Here is a 23,894-nt window from a genome sequence, read left to right on the forward strand (position 1 = left end):
CATTCCTGCTCACTGGGGAAGGACAGATGGCTGCGGTATCAGCAGAATATGGCTCCGACTGTCACACTGAACCATGATCCAAGACAATATTGCGTTTGCTTGTACTAACCTATAATGAATTAGCTCACAAATACACGTCTCCATGCTAAACATTAGTCATTTAGACAACATTATGACTTGGTCCAACGAACCGGCTCGCAGATAAATATAATTACTGCATCCTCAGTGAATTTATGATGCAGTATTTTCATGTTCGCTGGTTTGGTATGTCGTGATTTTGAGGTTGCACACAGTTTAGCCTACAAAATGAATATCCTTTGAGAGAAAGAAAGAGCGGGAGGATGCATCGGCCTGCTCGGTTGGAGTCGGCTGTGGTCTGGTCATGTGTGAACTGGACTGGAAACTGCTGTTTCTGTGTCACTCGCATTACATAACCTGCAAACAACTAACATTTTGTTCAAAAAATATAGATTCGGGGTGGTACCAGGGATCCTACAAGTTGTACTTGCTGTGATGCTTAAAATGTCTCTCGGTTTCAGTCAAAACACATTCCTGCTGTGTAGCATCAGTGCTGAGCTGTATTTAATATACTGTAATTGTTTTTTTTACCAAAACCGCAGCGGATAATTCATGACAAACTTAAAACAGGCTCTTGCATTATTGATGCTAGGGCACTGCAGGTATCGACAAACGTCTGACTGATCTGGTCATTACATCACAGTGCTGAGTTACAGTAATGGACACAGCTTCGGTCCCTCAGGACCATCTCTTGACCTCTGTGAAGCTGATTCAGGAGACGCAGCTCGTCTGATCTGGAAGCCCAGCCTGTAAGCAGAACAGTCATGGGATAAAACTCGCACCTCTCGTGGCATTTAAAGACCTACGATTCCCCAGGATTCCCTTCCATGCTGGGACTAAGTCTATTATCCTCAGATTCGAGATATATGTAGGGCTTTTCATACCTGAAATAGTTAACCCTGGGTCATTGTGAACCCCAGGTAAACAGAATCCTGGGTTATCCTGTTTCACATTTGAACTATTCACACTTTACTCGGGGTTAACCATTATTCCTGGGTATTCGTAAGTAGGCCTGGGTATCTTTCAAAAAGTTTCCATACCGATTCCTGAACGATACCTTTTTCCGAAACCAATTTTATGAAATCTGTTTTAACAAGATTACATTACCTAAAAAAAAGCACTGTCTGCCTGTGTTTTCTCTTCTGTGATCGCTGTTCTGACTCAGAGGAAGCTCATTCCCTGCTCATATGTCAATCATATTACGCATTTATAACCCTCTTTGTCTCCTATGAGAACGTCCATTTCACTTCAGTTCTGTTCATAAGAAACTCAGAAAAACATTTCTATGGATGTAACATGAACCTAATAAACATGATTACGACACTATATGATTTGTATGTGATTTCATGAGATTCTGCCTATTTTCATAACAATACAGGGTGTTTACATGAGAAAAGCTAAGCAGGTGTAGAGATTAGCTTGATATAAAAGGCTACAAATAACGTATTTCAGCAACATTATATGGCCAAAACACACATTAGATCACAATCGGAAGTTCCTACAAACACTCGATGGAGGTTTTCGGCCGTGTGGTGTGGATGGAGATTTTTTCTGAAATGCAGTGGAAGTACCGTGAGAGCTATAGACAGCAGACGGCTCCATAAGCTTTCAAATCTCTCTCACGGTACTTTTATATCAAACACCTATTGATCTGCGCAGTGCCGTGTCAAGTCGAACACATAGTGTTTTTCCTTGATTAACTCCTTAGGTATCGAAATTTGGTACCGAACGACAAGACATTTTTTGATACTTGATGGTATCGAGGCAATTCATTCGGTGCCTAAAAAGTATGGAACTCGATAACCAGCCCTATTCATAAGCTGACATTTCAAATTGTACATTCCTAAACTGCAGGTCATTGTTCTTATTGTTTTTTTGTGGTGTCAGTGTCATTGGTTGGACAAACACAGCATGCAACCTGTTTACATAACGACTCTAGCATTGTACATCCTCAATATATTGCTGAATGTACTATAAGTGCAGTCATGTTATTGCAATTTCAGCAAAATTTTGCAGGCAAAAAATGTCCATTGTCAATATAGTGTAGAGATGTATAAAGCACAACTCACACAGACTCACTTCCAAACCAAGCAGCTTTCTGTAGGTTCAGGCACTGAATTCACGTGACTACCAAATCTCCCTGACAAACTTTTCTGCCCAAACTCCCGATTGCACAGATTACTAATCGGAATGACTGGATTTCCTAAAAATACTTTTCTGATTATAAAGCATCCTCAATATATTGCTGAATGTACTATAAGTGCAGTCACGTTATTGCAATTTCAGCAAAATTTTGCAGGCAAAAAATGTCCATTGTCAATAGTGTAGAGATGTATAAAGCACAACTCACACAGACTCACTTCCAAACCAAGCAGCTTTCTGTAGGTTCAGGCACTGAATTCACGTGACTACCAAATCTCCCTGACAAACTTTTCTGCCCAAACTCCCGATTGCACAGATTACTAATCGGAATGACTGGATTTCCTAAAAATACTTTTCTGATTATAAATTGACGTTTCAACCTCCAGTTGACACATTTTCCATTACCATTTGACATTTTTCCCCTCAAGTGTTGAAACAACTGCTATACATTGCGTAGTGTTTTTGTGACAGTCCAAAGCATGTGAATATGAGGAACTGTTGTCTGTTGTGTTTTGCTAAACATTTAGCATTAACATTCTAACACTGCATCATTTCATGTGGGGCTAACACAGCAAAAGCAGTGCTAACTCTGCTCTGGAGCAGGGTTTCATAACCCCGGGGTAAAAAGCAGTGCTAACCCCACTTATAAATTACAAGTGTGAAATGTTCCTTTACATCTAAAATTAGGAACGTAATTGAAATTTGGGGTTTAGAATGCCGATGAACCAAGTGCAGTCAGTGTGAAAGGCCCTTGAGTGCTGGTTCTGGATGGGCCCATGGGTTAGAGATTTCCCAAGCAGCGCTGTGCTCTGCTGCACTGTGATTGGCAGCGGGGGTCTGGACATCTGCAAAAGAGCAGGAACTGAAATTTCCTGTGATGCCAGGAACGGGCAGAGAGCCAGTGATAACTCCAACAAGGGTAATTCATTAGCATCAACACTAAGCACAGCGAGACCTTGTTTCTCCCTCTTAAATTCAGATTATCGCAGTCTGCTCTTTCACTTGCCCTACTTCTCCGGCTTCTCCTGTCCTCTCTGCACTTGTTTACGTGTTTGCCCCTGTGTGTGTGTGAAATGATCGTTTAGTCAGGCCTTATACGGACGACGAAGGCTATCGGACACTTTTTTCAGCTGTATATTTGTGTATCCCATGTTATGCTTACATGGAACACCAAACGAACGATAAACACCGTAACTGAATGGAATGCAGTGGAATGTGATGTTGACACACACATCGCAGCGCTCACCCCGCCCCCTCTCCTTCTGCTCCTGAGATGCTTATCGCCCGTGACAGATTAGGGCACTTGTCATCGTCTATGTTTAAATCCTGTCGTCGTGATGGGAATCGACGCAGGAGTCTAGGCGTTCTGTGGAGATAGACAAGTGGACCGAGGACAGGAAAGGGACAGGGAGAGTGCACAGAGGGAGAGAAAGATGGGGTGAGAGTAGGAGAGAGAGACAGAGGGAAAGAGAGGTAGGGCAGATGAAAGGAAGAAGTGGTGCTAGTGATGCCCGCTGTCATAACGGATTCATGGCGGTCTTCCATTTGGCCAAATCAAATTCGAGGCTCACCCCAGCTGTGATTGGCTCATGTTGTATCACTCATGAGGCCACAGCAGCATGACCTCGTGGATCCAGCCTGTCTCTTTGTGAGCACTATAAATAGGATAGGAGGCCCCAAGCTCCAACTATAATGAGATTAAATCCATCCAGCCTCAACATCCAGTGTGAACTGAGCATCACATCTGTATCTTGCTTCGGAAAAGGGCAGTGTGTATGCCTAAGTGCATGAAAACTAGAGTTTGCATGGCTGTTTTTCAGTTCAATTCATGATAGACTTCCTTCTGGTGACGTATGTCAGACTTCATTTAGTCTGCTTAAACTCTGCCCCTAAATTCTAATTGACTGCAAGCTCGCATTCAGATCTACCTCCATCCAATCAACAACCAATGGACAGAACCAAGTACTCGCCTTACATTTTTTTCTTTTTCGATAATCCATTTCTCTCAGATGAAGGACATAAAACAGAATAAAAGATATGCTGTTATTTCCTTTACATTGCTACTTTAAAGTTAGCAAGTTGCTGAAATTTCAGAATACTAAGTAAACAAATAAAAAACTACAATAATTTTTGTATCCACCTTATTTTTCTCATTAGAATGGCTGCAGCCATTTGTAAATTGAATGTGTCTGGCTTCCAGTGTTTTTGTAGTATCAATGTTTGTATTTGATAAGGCAGTTTATACTGTTCCTGCAATTTCACCACACCTCTGCTCAGGGTGTGCCGTTTTTTCTTGTGATCTGTCTTTTATCAGGCCAATGTGCTTAACACCACAGTACCATAAAAATTCTTCAGCAACCTGTGTTTTACTCTAATGGCTGCAATCAGCTTGACAGGCTGGATTTTATGTCAGATGTGTTTTTTGTAGTTAAATGGCTCTCTTCAAGTTAAAAGGTCCAACCAAAATTAGCCAGTTCTCATGACGAGCAAGGCGAATTCTGGCGCTGCGAGCACGTGTTAGCGTATGTGTTTGTGAGTATGTGCCTGTATGTGCGAGTGTCACTGACTATTTGCATGTGTCTGGGGACAGAGTGGGAGACAACCAGTCTGTTTGGCCATACTGCTGGTCGGCAGCCCATACATGCTCTCTGCCATACGCTGCTAGAGCCTCCAAGAGCAGACGCTCTTAAAGCAAGGCTGCGGCTCATCAGGGGCTATTGGTGCTCTACAGTTCTTTTAACCCTTTAGCTGCTAGGGGTGGGCAGTATGACTAAAATCTTAAAACATGATTTGAAATTAATTATATAATCTATCTATCTATCTATCTATCTATCTATATATACACATAACTGGCATAGGCTATATGTTTATATTTTTATATCATCAAAAATGGCTTATATTTTAAATTAATAAATTTTTCGGACTGTCCGGTAAATTAATTGCTTAACAACTGAAAGGTACTTCATCTGATTTCATTATTTGTTCTTTTTATTTGGATCTTGATGGATGCCATCCAAAAGATGATTATTCATAACAAATGAATGATAAATCTGGCATCAGTGCCCAAACAGCTTCACATTATGTAACATGAGTTAAAAACAAAATAAAATAATATTACAAAAGCACAATGAGCCGCATTCAAAGCCACTGCACATCAGCTGAATTTTATATTAATGTGTCAAGTTGTTATGTTGCTCGGCAACCAAAAACAACTAAGCACAACGCAATGGGAGTTTGACAACACTCCTTAATAACAATTTCTTCCTCATTCTATTTAGGTTTGGACACATTCCGCTCTGTTTTTTCACATACATCCATGTTTTTCATTGCTGTCACATGTAAATAGAAAAATATGTGTTTCTACCATTGTAAGTAAAGCTTTTTTACTGCCCTATATTTCTGCCCTTTTTTCATCTCTCCACCAATAATCGCTTCCTCCGCTGCATCCACTCAATCCACTGCCAATAACTACTCCCAGTGTGCAGTCAGTAACCACAATGCTTCCTATATGTCTCGCCTTCAATTACCATCATAAATATCAGTTGAAACATGATGTCTACGTGCATTAATGTATCGCTTGGCTGAGCAGTGATTGAAGTCCATTCATCAGAGGGTGGTCAGATGTGGAAAGATTTACTTTCTGTGTACTGAGGAGTGACAGAATAGATTGTGAAAGATGGAGTGCTAAGAGACACACATGAGAAGAGGTAAAAGGAGCTGAAAAATAATGATTTTGTTCATGAGCGAGTGGGAGAGAGAGGACCAGATAAGACAAATGCAGCTGCAGAAACAAAGATGCTGTCTATGAATAGCCCATTTTTAGTGCATAAGTCTAGATGCACAGCCTAAATGGATCCTTCAGCATTACCAGCCCTGGACCCAAGTGTCTAAAATAATCCAGCCGCTTTTCCAATTGAAGATAAAGTGACAAACTCTCACATAAAGCTCTTTCTCAATGTGATGCAGGCCATTGCCTTAAAGTAGCCCGACGTCAAACACTATCAAATCACATGAACTATAAAAGTGTGTGAAAACACTATAAATAAAAGCCAGTGGGATTCGATAAGAAAGCATAACATCACCAATCCAGTGTCTGAGCTGTTCTTTCTAGTAAAAACAAGTCAGTGTCAACCACTGCTGATGCCCATTTGCTGATATAGAGGTCAAGGCTGCAAACATTCAGAGAAAATTGATTTTGGAGGGGCTTCACAGCTGGAGTGACACAGATAGACAGATGTCAGGCAGCGCCTCGGCATTGTGAAAAAGAGCCTGACACTTCCTTCAGACAGTCTAACTTAAAATATTATTTTTCTGTCTCAAATCTTTTTAAACTTTTTAACTTTGACAGAGTCTCCTAAAACAACACAATGTGACTAGCGTGTAGCTTCAGGGTGAATGTGGTTTAAGCAAAATGCTCCATAGAATAGATTTCTTCGTTCTCTCTCACTAATGACTGTTTTTGCCTTTTCTATCAATGAGCATAATTATTATCCTCTCAGGATAACTTAATTAATCCGAAGAGAAATATAGGTGTAATACCTATGTTGAAGTGAATGTACCCTCATAGGCTTCTGTTTAAATCTTTTATTGCTCTCCACTGTTGACAATTCAGTGCCACTCATCTGTCTATCAGTGCCGTTCTGCAAGGCCAACTACCATAACCTGGAGACTGGTTTTACAAATTAATAAAAAAAATACATAATAAAATACAATTATCAAATGAAAACACTGCTCACATTCTTATCCTGTTTCCTACAATTAAACTCATCATTTAAATTTCCCTCATTATACCAGTCAGCATTCATGATATGTTTTTCATACTCTGGTATCATATCATTGTGTCTTTATAAATTTTGTGTGACAAATCGATTGTGAAGGTTGCCATATTAGATAAAATCTCATTAATAAACTGCCTGGCACAAAGAGGGAAGACAGGAACTTCAGATTTACACCGTGGAAAGAACACAAATGGAAATCAGAAGAGATAGATAGATAGACAGATAGACAGATAGATAGATAGATAGATAGATCCTTTGAGAGTTTGCATAATCATATTGAGAAGCGGGGCTTCCAGGCATCCCTGGAATGCTCAATCAGATTGAGATCTGAGGAATTTGAAGGCCAAAGGCAACACCTTGAACTTTTTATTCAACCATTCCTGGACAGTTTTTGCAGTGTGCATTATCCTGCTGAAAAAGGCCACTGCCATCAGGGAACACCGTTGCCATGGGGGGTGTAGGCGGTCTGTGATACATGTCAAAGTAACATCTAGTCGAATGCCATGAACCAAGGTTTCCTAGCAGAAAACTGCATAACACTGCTTGTGCCTGCGTCCTCCCCAGGTAAATGACTCCCACAGCAATCCACCTGATCTAAAAGAAAATGTGATTCATCAGACCAGGCAACCTTCTTCTATTGCTCCATGGTACAGTTCTGACACTCATATGCCCATTGTAGGCACTTTTGTTAGTGGACAGGGGTCATCATGGGCACTCTGACCAATCTGTGACTATGTAGCTCCATATGCAGCAAACTGATGCTTTCTGACACCTTTCTATCATGGCCAGCATTAAATTTTTCAGCAATTTGAGCTACAGTAGCTCTTCTGTGTGATTGGAGCAGACAGGCTAGCATTCGCTCCCCACATGCATCGTTGAGGCTTGGGCACCCATGACCCTGATGCCGGCTCACCAGTTGTCCTTCCCCGCACCACTTTTGTATTAACCACTGCAAAGTGGGAACACCCCACAGAATTGTGCTCTGAACCAGTTGTCTAGCAATCACTATTTGGCCCTTGTCAGAGTCACTCAGATCTTTTCACTTGCCCATTTTTCCTGCTTCCAAAACATTAAATTCAAGAGCTGACTGTTTACTTGCTGTTTTATATATCCCACCCCTTGACAGGTGTCAGTTTAATGATATAATCAAATGTTATTCACTTCACTTGTCAGTGGTTTTAATGCTGTGGATGATCAGTGTATATTTATATTATATAAAAAGAGATAGATAGATAGATACAACTCTACAGTGACACAAAGGTAGCTCTTGATGACTCACTCCCTCCCTCTTTTTCTGTATCTCTTTCTTTCTCTCTCTCCAGTCTGGATTAAAATAACAGAGCCCTAGCAGCCCCAGCCTGCAGAGGGGGAGTTATGCTTTCCATCTCAGAGACAGGGTGATACGCTAAAAATACCCCTCTGTGTGTGGGCTGCACTAGGAGATCATGGCGAGGGTGCAGCTCTGGAAGCTGGTTTGTACATTACAGATTTGGTGTATGCAGCATGAGACTCTATGTGCCGTCTAAAAGCACAGGATGAATGCTTTTACTGGATCCGGGCTAGTGTCAATATCCCTGATTGGCTCATTACATGGATCAGTGTGTTAATTTTATTTCCAGTTCAGTTGCGATGTCTCTAATGGTGTCTCTGAAGGGCCTTTGTTAGACAGCCAACTGACCACTGCTCTCTTGATTATGGAATTCCTTCCCTCAGTAACTTCTTTGTCTTGGTCATTACACTAGGAAATGATGTTCGATTGGTGCTATTAACAAATCAATATGTCGTCATGCAGTGAAATGGAGCATCGCAGCTTACTTAAAGGTCTATTTTTGATTACGTAAGATTTGAACAAAGCTCAAGACTTCCATTTTTCAGATCAGCTATTGTGTCTGAGAATTAAATCGTTTCAGTTGTACATGGTCCTTTGTGTATCTTCCTCCCAGTCCATTTATATATTCAGCCTATGATGTGCTATAAATCCCAGTATCCTGAAACCAGTGAGGATGGAAGTGCTCAAGTGCTGCTGAGTGTTGAAAGCAGACAGATGCTAATCGCAAGCATCCCTCATTAAAACAAACACTTGTTCAGGGCTTCCCCCTGACATTTCAGTTCACTTAACTGCCCTGATGACTTGTGTTCTACCCGCTTAAATGATAGAAGTACTTGTGCTGTCCAATCTATAAAGACTGTGTCTGGATTCTTAATAGTTTCCCATTACTCCTCATGGCCCCTAGATGCACAGGGACGATTTCTATATAAAAGGTTAGTGAGCTGAGTCGCACTAGGGAATGAAAGGAGTGAACGTAGTACTCAGTAGGAATTAGTCAGATTTGAGTATTTGAGCAGGGAGCTGGCAGGCTGTTGGCTGCTTGGCTTGGGCAGTGGGGTTCAATGGGTGAAGTTTGCTGTTATGAGGTCACAGCTGGGTGAGACTGCAGGATGGGATTGAGAGGAGAGTGCTGTGGGGCGGCGAACAGAATCATTTATTGCGGTCAGCCTGCCAGTCATGAATGCGGTTCACAACCAGGGTTATGTTTTCAGGCGTCAATTTGAAAAGATTTTAAGGAATAGTTCACCCAAAAATTGTAATTCAAAGATAATTGTATAAAGATAATGTATAACTTGTATGGCTTTCTTTGTTCCCTTAAACACTAAAGATGAAATTGTGATACTGGTTGATTTTTTCCCCCATTCAATTACAATAATGGCGATTGAAACTTTAAAGCTTTAAAAATATATAAAAACAACATAAAACACCATAAAAGTCATGAGAAGTGTGAGGAACAGACTGAAATTTACATTGTTATTGTTATCTGTGAAGTAAAGAAATTGTCTGACTCAAACAATTAGCTTATGAATCAACAATTTTCTTTTCAGTGAATTACAACTTAAATTGTGTTCCATTTATCAAATAAAGCTACCAGAAGACTATAGTGTGCAAGATGTATGGACCAATAGTATGATACTTGATGTTTTTGTGCCCTTTTTAAAGCTTGAAAGTCTCAGTATTTTCTTCTTTTTCTTCTCAGTCACACTGGTTTGGAAAGACATGAATGCTGATGTTAATGCTGACAAAATTTTCTGGGGTGCATTTAATTATAGCAAAGACGGAGTACTGTTCTTGAAGTCAGCAGTGTGCTAATATCATTTGGCTAATAAGAACTGAAAGGTATCCCACAAGGACTTTAATGAAAACAGAGAAATCAAGCCAAAGAACAAATTAATGCACGAATGACTGATGCAGTGTTACTCCGAGATATCGGAAACAGACAGGGAGCAGGACGGTAGTAAATCAAGTTTTGTGGCAGTCTATCATGTCTGTACAGGACTCCGACATCGCACACCACAGAAGAGTCACTCTATGTGCAAAACCCAGGCTTATATGGAATTTGGAAACGCATCCAGCCATAATATAGATAGTAAAATCAATCTTCTCAATGGCTCTCAGAGAAATGACTGTACAGCTGAATCAATGGTATCAAGGCTTTAAAGCCTCTTCCTGAGGGCAGATGCCTGGCTTGTCAGTAATGGTAGAGCTCTCACTGTTGGGACACTTTCAGTGGGGTGCTTCTGATCCTGTCTGTCAGATAATCTGCTGTAATCCCCAGCTCTCTTATCTGACTAGAGCACGGTGTCCGGCAAGATGACTTCACGCCAGGAAGCACAGCATGGCCAGCCTGCATCTTTCAGTCCTGCCTGCGTGTTTGTGCGGGACTGTGACACAGGGCACAGCCTCCAGTGCAGATCACAGCCGGCTTTCAGCTTCTATGCTTACCTGCCCTCTGGGAGCTGGTCACTCACCTGTCTCGAGGGAAGAGGCTGAGCTGCGGAACATCAGGAGCCTTGCAGGTTTCACCATGACTCTAGCTGCTGGAAGAGAGTGTTCCACACGCTCCCTTAAATATCTCTGTGAGTCAGAGCGGGGACTGATGAGACACAGTTCGCTGTAATGCACTGCCAAAGGGACAGGGTGCCACAATAAAAGCTCTATCACATGGTTTCAGCTGCTGATTAAAGAGCCAGCGATGTGACAGCATCATATACAGTCACCACTGATTTTATGATTGCCCCCCACTCCCCTATATCTACCCTCTCCTCTGGCCCCCTCCTGAACGCAGCAATCAACCAGGTGCTAAATGCCTGGGTGAAGAGAGGGGGAGGCAGTCATCGGGGGCGTTGGTGTGCACTTGGTGCACAAGCAACAAGCATCTGTGCTTGGCAGCGGAGAAAGTGGAGGCAGGAAATATCTGTCACTCTCCGTTCAGGCTGCCGTGCTGGGAACGGGCGAGCGGGTGGTGGTGGTTGGATGGTCGGGGGAGGCGTTAATCATTAACTGAAAGGGAGAGAATTAAGTTGTTGTTTTTTTAGTGAGAGGTCTTTTGCTCTTCCCACTTAAAGAATTCACTTTGCTCTGCTGATGGACTACAGCCGTGTGCTCAGGGAGCTTGAGGGTCTCTAGGGCCCAGGTTTTGTGTTTACTGGTAGTAAGAACTCAATAAGATGGTCATTGGATGGAGCGAGTCTGTAAATCCTCCATGCTGTTCCCCACATACTGTACACCAAATTTGAATTAATTCAATCAGCTTCTTGACTCAAACTTCAAAGCCTTTTAAAGCCCAGAGTATTAATGGAACATAATCAAATTATTTCATTATTGCTCTGTAAGTGAGAACATTCGGAATGAGCTACCGGAACACTTTGTAGTGGCAAATGGGGAGTAAGTTCTGCAGGATGTACATGAGGCAAGCTCTTCAGATGAGGGGTCGATGGTTCACCTATAAATTTGGGATTACATTGTGGTGGCATTAAGATTGTGATCTTGGAGGGAAAATGGGGGTAGTTTTAGTGCATACGTTTATTTGGTGAGTCGTCTTTTAGTCCAAATCCTTGTGACTCAAAGCTACTTCTTTTAGAGCATTACACGCTCTATTACTCATAGGCCCAGATGTATATTCAATTAATTTCAAAACTGCCATCTCGAAAAGCTCTGAACGAATCATGTCTCCACTCACACTATCCTGGACTGTGTAGAGGATGGTACAACATTTATCAAATTACTTTAATTGTGCTGTCACATTCAGGCAGCCTCTTGGACGTTAGGAAGACATTCTCATTGTGTGAAGCCTTCAGGGGGCACATGTGTGAGCTATTATGAATTTTAATTCTTCCCTCAGGACTTTTACCGTATAACCATTCCTTTTATTTTTAGACTTTGGTGTGCATCAGTTTGAGCACCTTTGTATTTGAAAGCAGTAATTGCTTTTCTTGTCTTCTGGAATTATTGTAAGGTTGCAGCTTTTTACAGTCACTCAAAGGTCATTTAGCGTGGCGTAGAAGATACATAAACAACCCAATCAATTCACTAGGGTCTGTTTTCAGAGGCACAGGGATGTGCTGATGCTAATGTGTTATCTTTTATAGGAAACTCACCCAGCTGGCACGAATCCTTTCCTCTGTGCCCCCCTATGATCATCATGTCATTGTCCAGAGTGCTACTCTCCAGGGGTTCTGTTATCGCCGAATGAAAGCCAGAGCTGCCAGTGGCATATCCTGCACTCACAGCGTGTGAAAAAGTGCGTTGGGTGTGTATTTTGCGAGTACATTATCTATGATGAAAGCTTAATGCATTTTTCCACCCTCATTGATTACTGATGCAAGATAATTGCTGCTTCTTCTTCCACAATTATTTTATGATTATTAAGACATGCCATTTGCACACATAGATGTGTAACTTGATGTTAGTGCTATTTATAACAATTCCTAAAACAGCAAATATTGTATTCCTTTTGAATTTCCAAGAGTTAGTGACGCAGTGTTTGACACGACAGTTCCACACACACAAGCACACAAAAATACCCTTTGATTGTGTGTCTTTGAGGGTATAGCAAGTGTGTCTCTTGTGCCTTATAAACAAATGAGAACTCCAATATCCCAGCATGCATTCTGCTTGCTTTTTATTCTGGGCTGAGTCACAGCTATAGACACAAATTACAGAGAAGGAGGCAGTGAAAGGCAGAGATCTTTGAGAGACAGAAGAGACAGAGACTGGTAAAAAGCCAGAGACGGAGAGAAGGAGGTAGAATGAGGGTGAAAGAGAGGGGCTCGAATCACAACACAAGAAAGGGGTGGAGAGGGGGAAACTGGTTTACAAGGCTTCTCATTTCTTATTGTTTGCTCCTTTGTGGATAGTCTCTGAGCAGCACAAATGTCACATGACTACAGGAGGCATTAAAGTGAAGCACAGACAGAAAAGCAGGAGCATTCGTGTGCGCCCACACATTCACTCTCTTTCTCGCACACACACACACATATACATACACTACCTCTACAGGCATGAATACAGTGCACAAAAAGCAACACACTCTGAGCGAAAGGCGCCGTGTTAGTGCTGAGAAAAAGAGCTTGTTCTTCATAATAGGAAATGGCTTTACAGAAAGCTGCTATTTCTACTGTGCAGTAAAGCCTGACTGCTGTAGTTATGCAGATAGTGACAGGCAGTGGTACGTTGACTCTTTAAGGTCAACTGTGTGTTGTCATGTGTAATTGGTGTGGCAGTTGTTGCTGGAAAAATAAAATGGTTTTGGAAGAAGCCGTACATGCACCTAGGGCATGTAAATATTTAGATAGGCCATGAGTCACACCCCTCCTTCTTGTTCTTCCTCTTCTCCTTCATGTTTTTGCTCTCCTCAAGCTTTTTTAAGTACTTGTGAACTCCATCTTCTTCCCATCGCTGCAAGAGCAATTCTGTGAGCTGCGAGATAAGGAGTGTGGAAAAAGAGAAGGAGCAACTGTAAAAAGGAAGGATTTAGATGGAAAGCAGACTGACGGGAGAAAGAGAGCGATATAGAGGGAAGAGGAGGTGTAGGTCAAGAGCCTGAGGCAGTGTTTGTCTCGAGGGGCATATAGAGACGACAGGCAGGGCCTGTTTACTGTGGATTCACATCACTCAGGATCTCCAGAGGGGACGGCAGCTGCTAGAAAGAACCAGCACAGGCACTGCACATCTGTGTGATAAAGAAAATGTAAACAACTGGCATAAAATACAGATTTGAACCTAGGCGTAGTCCAGATCCGGCTCACCAGCTGCTATGCAGAAACAGGAGCTTTCCACAGCCACAGGCTAAAACTACCTTCAGTTCTGCAGTTAGGGGCAGGAGACGAGCTCAGATGCCTCATGCACTGCGTGTGGGAAGAGGGATTTTAGTGTTTTGTCTGTGAGAAGCAAGGGAGTGAGGGGGAGGAAGAGTGACTGACAGCGCGAGAGAGAGAGACTGAAGCCTTGGCAGGCACCTAGTTCTGACGCTTCACTTCTAAAGTGTAGGCTTTGGTTTGAGGTTTGGCTGGTGCTGGTACCCATAATTCCAGGCATGACTCATAGGAGGCTGGAACCAGAATTGAGGAATTTGGAATCATGCAAGAGCCCTCTCTTTCTTCTGTTGGGCTCCTCTCGCACTGTGCCCATGACCCCTGACCCCAATATGAGCTCCATGGGCAGCTGCTTTTTCAGATGTATGAGGCTCTGATGCAGCATACAGGTGATCCCAGCCAAGTGGTTCGAGGATGAGCTATGTACTTTACACTGTTTCCAACATTCTCCCTGTCTTTTATTATATCTGCTTTTGCATTTGGATTTGGTGGCATTATATGCCTTGTTTACTACAGGCAAATGACCTGCAATAGGTTTCATGCTCACTTTCAGCTCTGCAGTCATTAGGCTCTCCGGATGACTAGTCTTCATTCATTATCACAGAGCCACGATAACTGAGCAAATATAGTACGTTTATTATAACCCCAGATGGGGTCAGACACTGTATCCGGTACTTTGCCACTAGTCACATGTTTAATGCTAAAAGTGTGTGGATTAGTCCTTCCACAGATGTCTGTTTAGTATAAAGCTTAAAGCAGTAGTTCACCCATATAAAATTATGCCACATTATTATTATTATTAACTCACACATGTGGTTCCAAACCTTTATGGTTATTTTTCTGTGAAATATAAGGGACCAAAAAAAAAAGGACATCATAAAAGAAGTCCACATCACCATATTCCATGCTTTCTGAAGTATTAAGAATAGAAAACGTTCCACGGCAGCTCTCAGATGTCTATTTTGCATGTTTGAACTGGCATGTCACTTATGGTTACAGCACATGCAAGAACCAACTTACATTTATGCATTTGGCAGACAGTTTTATCCAAAGTGACTTACATTTCATTCAAAGTAAAAGGGTTTGGTGACGTGGGTAAGTAGATAATAACAGGTTTTTCATTTTTGCATGAACTATTCCTTTATGCCACATAGTGCTCATAGAATATAAATTGTGAAGTGGCGGCAGAGGATTCTTTTCTGATTAGGCTGGTGATTTCCTTTAATGGTTGTTCGGGGTGACACAGTCTTCATCAGCTCTTTATACATTCAGAGAGCGTTTGCTGTCTCTATAGTAAGAGGCAATTATGATTGTTTGTGCTTCACATCTCTATTTGTGCTGTGTTGGACAGACTGGAAATCTAATGCTGCCACTGGCAAAGCTTTGTTCGAGCTAAATGACAAGACATGTATTTTTACTTTCTCTCCCTGTTATTTTGGTTTCTCTCTCTCTCTACAGCTATGATGGGGAGAATGGGCCCTCTCCTGGCCGCAGTCCTATGGATTCGCAGGCGAGTCCTGGGCTGGTGCTCCATCCCTCCTTCCCTCAGAGTCAGAGAAGGGAATCTTTCCTCTACCGCTCCGACTCCGACTACGACATGTCCCCCAAGACCATGTCACGAAACTCCTCCATCAACAGCGAGGGGTAAGCCGTCTCCCTCAACACGCAGCACAGTCTCACTGTTTACTGTCTCCACTTTTCATTTCTAAAAGGCCTCAGAGGAAGTTCTTTTATCCCAGAATCACCATGCAGCATTAAGCACATCAACTAAATCCCTCTTTACCCGTCTCACTATAATACTGTTACACCCTTAGAAATGCTCATGCTCGCAGCATGCAGGCAGTGACCACTGAGACTGCTGCTTGGATTATGTCCATAAAATGTTTTGCATGTTGCATGTTTTGATGTTGGGTTGAGTCTATTTCTTCACACCTGGGGATGATTCTGGCTTCATCTGAATATTGTAAAAGACCATTTGTAAACATTTATCAAAATGTATAGTATTGTTTCTCTTTCATTTTACTGGAACTGCTCTTTCCTCTTTCTGCAGTCATGCTGAAGATCTCATAGTCACCCCTTTTGCTCAGGTAAGACTCACTGTTGTGTCTGGCAAACAGTATATAATGAGTGCTAATTGCTTGTCATGACTTGCTGAGGTTAGTATTATTTTTATATTCACATTGCTCAGTTCATAACAAGTGCAGCCCTTCTCCCAGTAGGCAATGCTAATTGTATGTATGCCAGTAGAGGGCAATCTTCACCACTATTACTGATGTAATTATCTTTTTGTCCACAGGAGGTCACCAGTGACCAGCCAACCCAAGCTGAGTGATATCTTGCTGTTCGACTGCTCTCTCTCTCTTTTCCTCCTCCTCTTCGACACAGGTGTTGGCTAGTCTACGAACTGTCAGAAGCAACTTCACAATTCTCGCCAATGTCACGACTCCCACCAACAAGTCAGTTTAGTTCTTCCAGCTTTGATGCAACAGTTTCTTTATTTCTGCTCTGCCCCCTTATGGCCACAAGTGTCTTTTCTAATAAAGAGCTTTCTATCTCCCACACAGTGTCTCTCACATTACGCATACACTTCCTCTTGTAGGCACTGTTGCCAGTAAAATGCTTATGGCCACAAGTGTCTTTTCTAATAAAGCATTTTTGTTTTTTATAAATAATGAATAATGAACAAAATAAAGCATATTCACGCAGCCTAACTAATCTTAACACACACACAAAAAATAAGATTTTATGTTAGGGACTTTAATTTATGTGAAAATATTTTTAACATGAAATTTAATATATATGTAATTTTATATTTAAATGTATATTTATAAATGTGTATATATATATATATATATATCTCCCACACAGTGTCTCTCACATTACGCATACACTTCCTCTTGTAGGCACTGTTGCCAGTAAAATGCATTACAGCATCAGAAATAGTGAAGCCATATGGGAAACAGGTCTGGAACCTAACCAGATGCTTTAACTAGCCAAATAACAGCCCTCAGCCGCTAGTTTAGACGAGGAACTCCAAAGCATATCAGCAGTGAAGGTGCACCACATGTTGAACTTTTCTAAATGAATGAGTTATGATAAAATAAGTAGTTATACAATTATATATATAAATATCACTTCAACATGAGCTCTCATCAGATCTTCTTATATATATTACATGGCCAAAAGTATGTAGATACTCCCTTCTATTGGGCAGGTTGCGTATTGCAGTAATTTCTGTGAGGACAAGTCATAATGCTATGTGCTACAATGACATTCTAGAGAATTGTGTGCTTATGACTTATGTTCTTATATTATAGTGCAACATTAATTATGTGCACAAAGTGAGGTCCATATAGAAATGGTTTAATAAGTCTGGTGTAGAAAGGGACAGCCCATAGCCAAATTATGGGATAGATTGGACCTCGCTGAGTGCATTTACATACATGTCCTTAACTCGATTATGCTTCATAAGCCGTTAAACCATTAAACCCGTTAAACCAATTTTTCTTTGTCGTTAATGGCTTAAGCATGAGCCAATCAAACAGGTACATTTTTGCCCATTACCCCCATTTCAACTTGCATCCAAACACCATAACCTGCGTTCTTTTGGCTTATTGAAGTGTGCTTGTCTGACAATGTGACAGGAAAGTGTTCTTACTGTGGATTGAGCACATCCGGCCTGAGCAAACAATTCAGTTTGGGGAGGAGAAAACATATTGTGCACCCCAAATCTTTTTTTTTTTTTACCCAAGAAATTATAAAATGTGGTCTCATCTCATGCAGCCTAAGTAGAAGTGGCACAGTCAAAATGCTGCATCTGTAGAAACTGCACGAAAGGAGAATATGAGTCCAAGTTTCCTGCTTACATTTTGCAATATTCAGTATTCAATTTTGCATTATGCAATAACTCACATAATAAATGGAATACTCAGTCAGAGACAAGCTTGATTAGGTTTTGATGTCAATAACAGGGAATAACCTGATTTTTTTTTTTAAACGTCTTGTAAACATGGTTTTCTTTTGCTGCCAGGTTATTGGTTTGCATGTAAACCGAGATCAGAAGTTAGACACTGATGAACCTGGCTTGTTGTTCTAATTCATCCTAAATGTTCACTGAGGTTCTTTGATATTTTTAGTTAAAGCTAGTTAGATATATTATATTAGATATAAGTTTATAAATCAGTTTATATCACATGATTTTGGCAAGTTAACAGCCATAGACTTCTTCCTATAATTCTCTTTTTCCTCTGGTTTGAAAAAATATGATTATTCATTCTTACGAGGGAAAGGATCTATTATTTATGAGGCATTTGATCTCTCCATATGAAGTTCTTGAAATATTCATGCTTGGAATTTTTTTCTATGAAGACATCACTCAGACAATTCTTTACTTCCTCCTGTCAGGAAACAACATCCCCACTGTTCACAAACGGGGTTCTTCGCTGTGTCCCACAGTCAGTGTTAAATGCATATGGCAGTAATGTCGTGATGTGGAGCTGATTGCTGTGTCTTATGTCCTGTGCAGATGAGACATACCAGCAGCTGGCTCGGGAGACTCTGGAGGAACTTGATTGGTGTTTGGACCAGCTGGAGACCATTCAGACCCACCGCTCTGTTAGCGAAATGGCCTCCAATAAGGTGTTTCTTCAATCACTTGCTGTTGCATTTGTGCTGCCTAGTTTTGTTTCTGTAGAACAGGGGTGTCCAAACCTGTTCCTGAGGGCCACTGTCCTGCGGAGTTTAGCTTCAACCCTAATTAAACACACCTGAACCAACTAATCAAGGTCTTCAGATGCACTAGAATCTTCCAGGCAAGTGAGTTGGAGCTGGTTGGAACTTAAACTTGCAGGATGTAGAACTTTCTTCCTCTCTCTGTCTCACCTTCTCAAAGGCACTTTTGTGTACACAGCCTATTACACTAGGTATTTTCTCCATTTCAAGTCTCCCATTCATTGTTTATAGTTTCCTTTACATTTTACAAAATACTTAACATGACAAATTAGATTTCAACAAGAAGCGGTTTCAAGATCTCCTCCCATTCTGTGGATTATCACGCATGAAGGACTATATCTGTGTGTATGCGGAGAAAGATTCTTGAGCATGTTGTGTGCCGGTTTGTGTGATATGGTCCCGCCTGAGTGATGTTTTTCAATGTATTTTTAATTATCATCCGTAAACACTGATGCAAAAAGCTTTTGCATGCAACTCTGCCAGCCTTGTCCTACACAAGGGAGGAAATAGGGGGTTTGTGGATAAGGAGGACATGAGGGAGGGAGGAGGGGGCTGCAGTTTGGTCCTGATGCCAGTGTTTCTGCTGTAACCTTCGTTGCTATCGAGCTGCAGCAAGGTCTACCCTGCCAGTTTAACCATTGGCTCTTCACTGTGGCCATGAGGCATGTGATTTAGATGCTGGCCAATGAAAAATCGGTTGCTCTCTTCCATAGCTTGCCTGCTTAAAGAGACAGTACCATGAAGACTTTGAATGTGCCGTTTTTGTATGGTTGTGTCCATGCACCATAATACGGGCGTTTTGTGTGTTTTGCTATATACCTGATAAGACAGATGTCAGTATGAGAAGTAAGCAGCATTTGTGTGTGAATGGAAGATCTCTTGGATGATTGAGGCAGAGCTTATATGCTGAAGTAGATAACACACATAAACACACATATTCACACCCATACCCATATGCATCAAAGCAGAATCGTTCATGCAGAGATTAGTGTAAATACTAAAGCCTAGATTCCCTCCCCTCCTTTTTGTCAGACTATTAAATACATCTCTCTCTTTCACACACACAAATACAGACGTTTCTCCATTTTTCCACACTGTAACATGCCGTCTGCCGCACATGCGCTCTCAGGGTGCGTGCACACGTACACACGCTACTAGCACACACACCCAAGCACGCGCCTCCTGCCTCAGCGGCTGATTAGCTTGCGAGATCTGTCTACAGCATCCAGGCATGGTTTTCTTTTGCTGCCAGGTTATTGGTTTGCATGTAAACTGAGGTCAGTGAGGTTAGACACTGATGAACCTTGATGTTGTTCTAATTCATCCTAAAAGTATTCACTGAGGTGCTTTGATACTTTTATAAGTTTATAAATCAGTTTATATCACATGATTTTGGCAAGTTAACAGCCATAGACTTCTTCCTATAATTCTCTTTTTCCTCTGGTTTGAAAAAATATGATTATTCATTCTTACGAGGGAAAGGATCTATTATTTATGAGGCATTTGATCTCTCCATATGAAGTTCTTGAAATATTCATGCTTGGAATTTTTTTCTATGAAGACATCACTCAGACAATTCTTTACTTCCTCCTGTCAGGAAACAACATCCCCACTGTTCACAAACGGGGTTCTTCGCTGTGTCCCACAGTCAGTGTTAAATGCATATGGCAGTAATGTCGTGATGTGGAGCTGATTGCTGTGTCTTATGTCCTGTGCAGATGAGACATACCAGCAGCTGGCCCGGGAGACTCTGGAGGAGCTTGACTGGTGTATGGACCAGCTGGAGACCATTCAGACCCACCGCTCTGTTAGCGAAATGGCCTCCAATAAGGTGTTTCTTCAATCACTTGCTGTTGCATTTGTGCTGCCTAGTTTTGTTTCTGTAGAACAGGGGTGTCCAAACCTGTTCCTGAGGGCCACTGTCCTGCGGAGTTTAGCTTCAACCCTAATTAAACACACCTGAACCAACTAATCAAGGTCTTCAGATGCACTAGAATCTTCCAGGCAAGTGAGTTGGAGCTGGTTGGAACTTAAACTTGCAGGATGTAGAACTTTCTTCCTCTCTCTGTCTCACCTTCTCAAAGGCACTTTTGTGTACACAGCCTATTACACTAGGTATTTTCTCCATTTCAAGTCTCAATTCATTGTTTATAATTTCCATCCTTTACATTTTACAAAACACTTAACATGACAAATTAGATTTCATCAAGAAGAGGTTTCAAGATCTGCCATTCTGTGGATTATCACGCATGAAGGACAATATGTGTATGCGGAGAAAGATTCTTGAGCATGTTGTGTGCCGGTTTGTGTGATATGGTCCCGCCTGAGTGATGTTTTTCAATGTATTTTTAATTATCATCCGTAAACACTGATGCAAAAAGCTTTTGCATGCAACTCTGCCAGCCTTGTCCTACACAAGGGAGGAAATAGGGGGTTTGTGGATAAGGAGGACATGAGGGAGGGAGGAGGGGGCTGCAGTTTGGTCCTGATGCCAGTGTTTCTGCTGTAACCTTCGTTGCTATCGAGCTGCAGCAAGGTCTACCCTGCCAGTTTAACCATTGGCTCTTCACTGTGGCCATGAGGCATGTGATTTAGATGCTGGCCAATGAAAAATCGGTTGCTCTCTTCCATAGCTTGCCTGCTTAAAGAGACAGTACCATGAAGACTTTGAATGTGCCGTTTTTGTATGGTTGTGTCCATGCACCATAATACGGGCGTTTTGTGTGTTTTGCTATATACCTGATAAGACAGATGTCAGTATGAGAAGTAAGCAGCATTTGTGTGTGAATGGAAGATCTCTTGGATGATTGAGGCAGAGCTTATATGCTGAAGTAGATAACACACATAAACACACATATTCACACCCATACCCATATGCATCAAAGCAGAATCGTTCATGCAGAGATTAGTGTAAATACTAAAGCCTAGATTCCCTCCCCTCCTTTTTGTCAGACTATTCAATACATCTCTCTCTCACACACGCACACACACACGTACAGACGTTTCTCCATTTTTCCACACTGTAACATGCCGTCTGCCGCACATGCGCTCTCAGGGTGCGTGCACACGTACACACGCTACTAGCACACACACCCAAGCACGCGCCTCCTGCCTCAGCGGCTGATTAGCTTGCGAGATCTGTCTACAGCATCCAGGAAAACAGAGCGAGAGGCAGAGCATCAGCTGAGCTGCATCGGCGAGTCTGATGCCGCGTGTGGATTAAACAGCGGGGCTGCGGAAGAGAGCTGCATTGTGCTGAGAGGACTGTTATTGTGCTCCATGGACTGTGCGCTCTGAACACAACTCGCTGGGAACGCTGGGCCCGGGTCCTGGAGCTCTGCGGTGGGGGAGGGGAGTCGACGCAGGGACAGAGAGAAAGGATGTTTTTCCAGACCACCGCTCTTTTGTAGTTTGACTTTTGACTAAAGGCCCCATCTCTTTTGGTGTTTCTGTGTCTCCTTGTTTCCGTCGTCCTTTCTGTCTCCTTTCATCCGTTTCCTTCTGTTACCTGTGTTGTTGTTTTCCTTCCTCCTCCTGTCATCCCTCAGTCAGTCACCGTTAGCTATTTGCTCATCTTCATCTTTCTCCCTATCTCCCGTAATTCCTCTGTCCCCCTTCCATCCGCATCCTCTCTGTGTCCTTCAGACGGTCCTGTCTCTTTGACTCTCCATCTTTGTCCGTTCCACTCTTTGCTGCTCTCTCCCCCTTCTGTTGGATCGGGTCAGCTCTACTCAGCTGCTGGGATGAGATGTAGTCCCTTTGGCCTGTGGATCTGGGCGGCTCCTAGCGGGCCGTTCACAGGGGACACTCGCCTGCAGATCGCCGTGGAGCCTGCTTGGTGGTTTTCAGGAGGGCCTGGTTCTCGTACTGCTTACTGCATGTAGAGAGACAGTGTTAGTGAGAGCTCGCCGCTGGACTTTCACCACTGCTTGCTCCCCACCTCTTGGGGGCAGCCGTCACTCTGGATCATCCCGGCCTGTTAGGCTGTGGCCTCTCTGCCCACACCCTGACCACGCCCACATGTCGCTGGGGCACCCGCCGTGCTTCGGCCCCTGTGCACTTCCGCGCCTCTTGCCTTTGCCAGCGGTCCACGCCATCTGTCACCCTCAGCATGGGTGTAGTGGAGGCCATTGACCCGTCACCCTCTTCATGCCCCTCACCTGTACCTGGAGGCTACCGGCTGGCCCACTCCTCCAGCTACAGCCCCCTGCAGGGGAGAGGAGGGTCAGAGCTGGAGCTCGGGGCAGCTGCTGATGGGGTGCTGGATGGGGGTGGTGAGGACACCGAGCGTAGAACCCCCTTCATGGATCTATTCTGTGAGACCTGCTCCAAACCCTGGCTGATTGGCTGGTGGGACCAGGTAGGGCCAGCATGAACAGAAAAATGTCACTAAATATCTGTTAGCAAACAGTTGGTCAGATCCCATGGGTAAAGCTGTTTGTTCAGCAGAGTGATAACTAGAAATGTGGAGATGTAACTAGGACAGGGTAAAAAGAAAAGTTGCTTAGGTGATGGAGCTGTAATGCTTCTGGAACAGACTACATGTGATAAGACTGATGTTTGTTGCATGTTGGGTGCATCCAAATTTGTACCAGTCTCCATACCTCAAGTGTGATTTTAAACCCGAGCTCTGAACTTATGCACTTATTCAGTGTCACTTTGAGAGGCAGGGAGAAAATGGCTGCCGCTGTAGCTCTTGGCTTATGTTGTTTCCGTGCCTAGAGATGGACAGAACCTGTACAGTGGGCTTGTGTCTGAGGATACCTCAACCCCATTCTTACCTCCCTCCTTCCCTTAAGCCTTCTCTCCATTGCTCTGTCTCAACTGGCTTCATCTGGTTAATATTTGGTAGTGTAGGACTAGCTTTTTTCTGCATAGTCCCTTCATCCAAGATTTGTGTACTGTTGGAAGGTTTGATATGGATATTGATGATATTGAAATGTGACTGTTTGTGTCCCAATGTTTTTAATTCTATCTGGCAACAACAAACCTTAAATTGATCATGGGCTAAACTAAAGG

At 42.6% G+C, this 23,894-nt stretch overlaps 1 protein-coding gene across 1 annotated transcript in view; it reads left to right on the plus strand.

The window, feature by feature from the left end:
- Positions 1-23,894, plus strand: part of LOC107754019 (cAMP-specific 3',5'-cyclic phosphodiesterase 4C) — a 47,022-nt gene that overhangs the window by 13,573 nt on the left and 9,555 nt on the right. The window contains 4 exon segments of the mRNA XM_074560227.1: positions 15,603-15,788; positions 16,195-16,231; positions 16,530-16,604; positions 18,600-18,782. Coding sequence (XP_074416328.1) covers positions 15,603-15,788; positions 16,195-16,231; positions 16,530-16,604; positions 18,600-18,782 — 481 coding nt within the window.

Source organism: Sinocyclocheilus rhinocerous, unplaced genomic scaffold (assembly GCF_001515625.1).
Source record: "Sinocyclocheilus rhinocerous isolate Xijiao unplaced genomic scaffold, SAMN03320098_v1.1 scaffold292, whole genome shotgun sequence".
NCBI lineage: Eukaryota > Metazoa > Chordata > Actinopteri > Cypriniformes > Cyprinidae > Sinocyclocheilus > Sinocyclocheilus rhinocerous.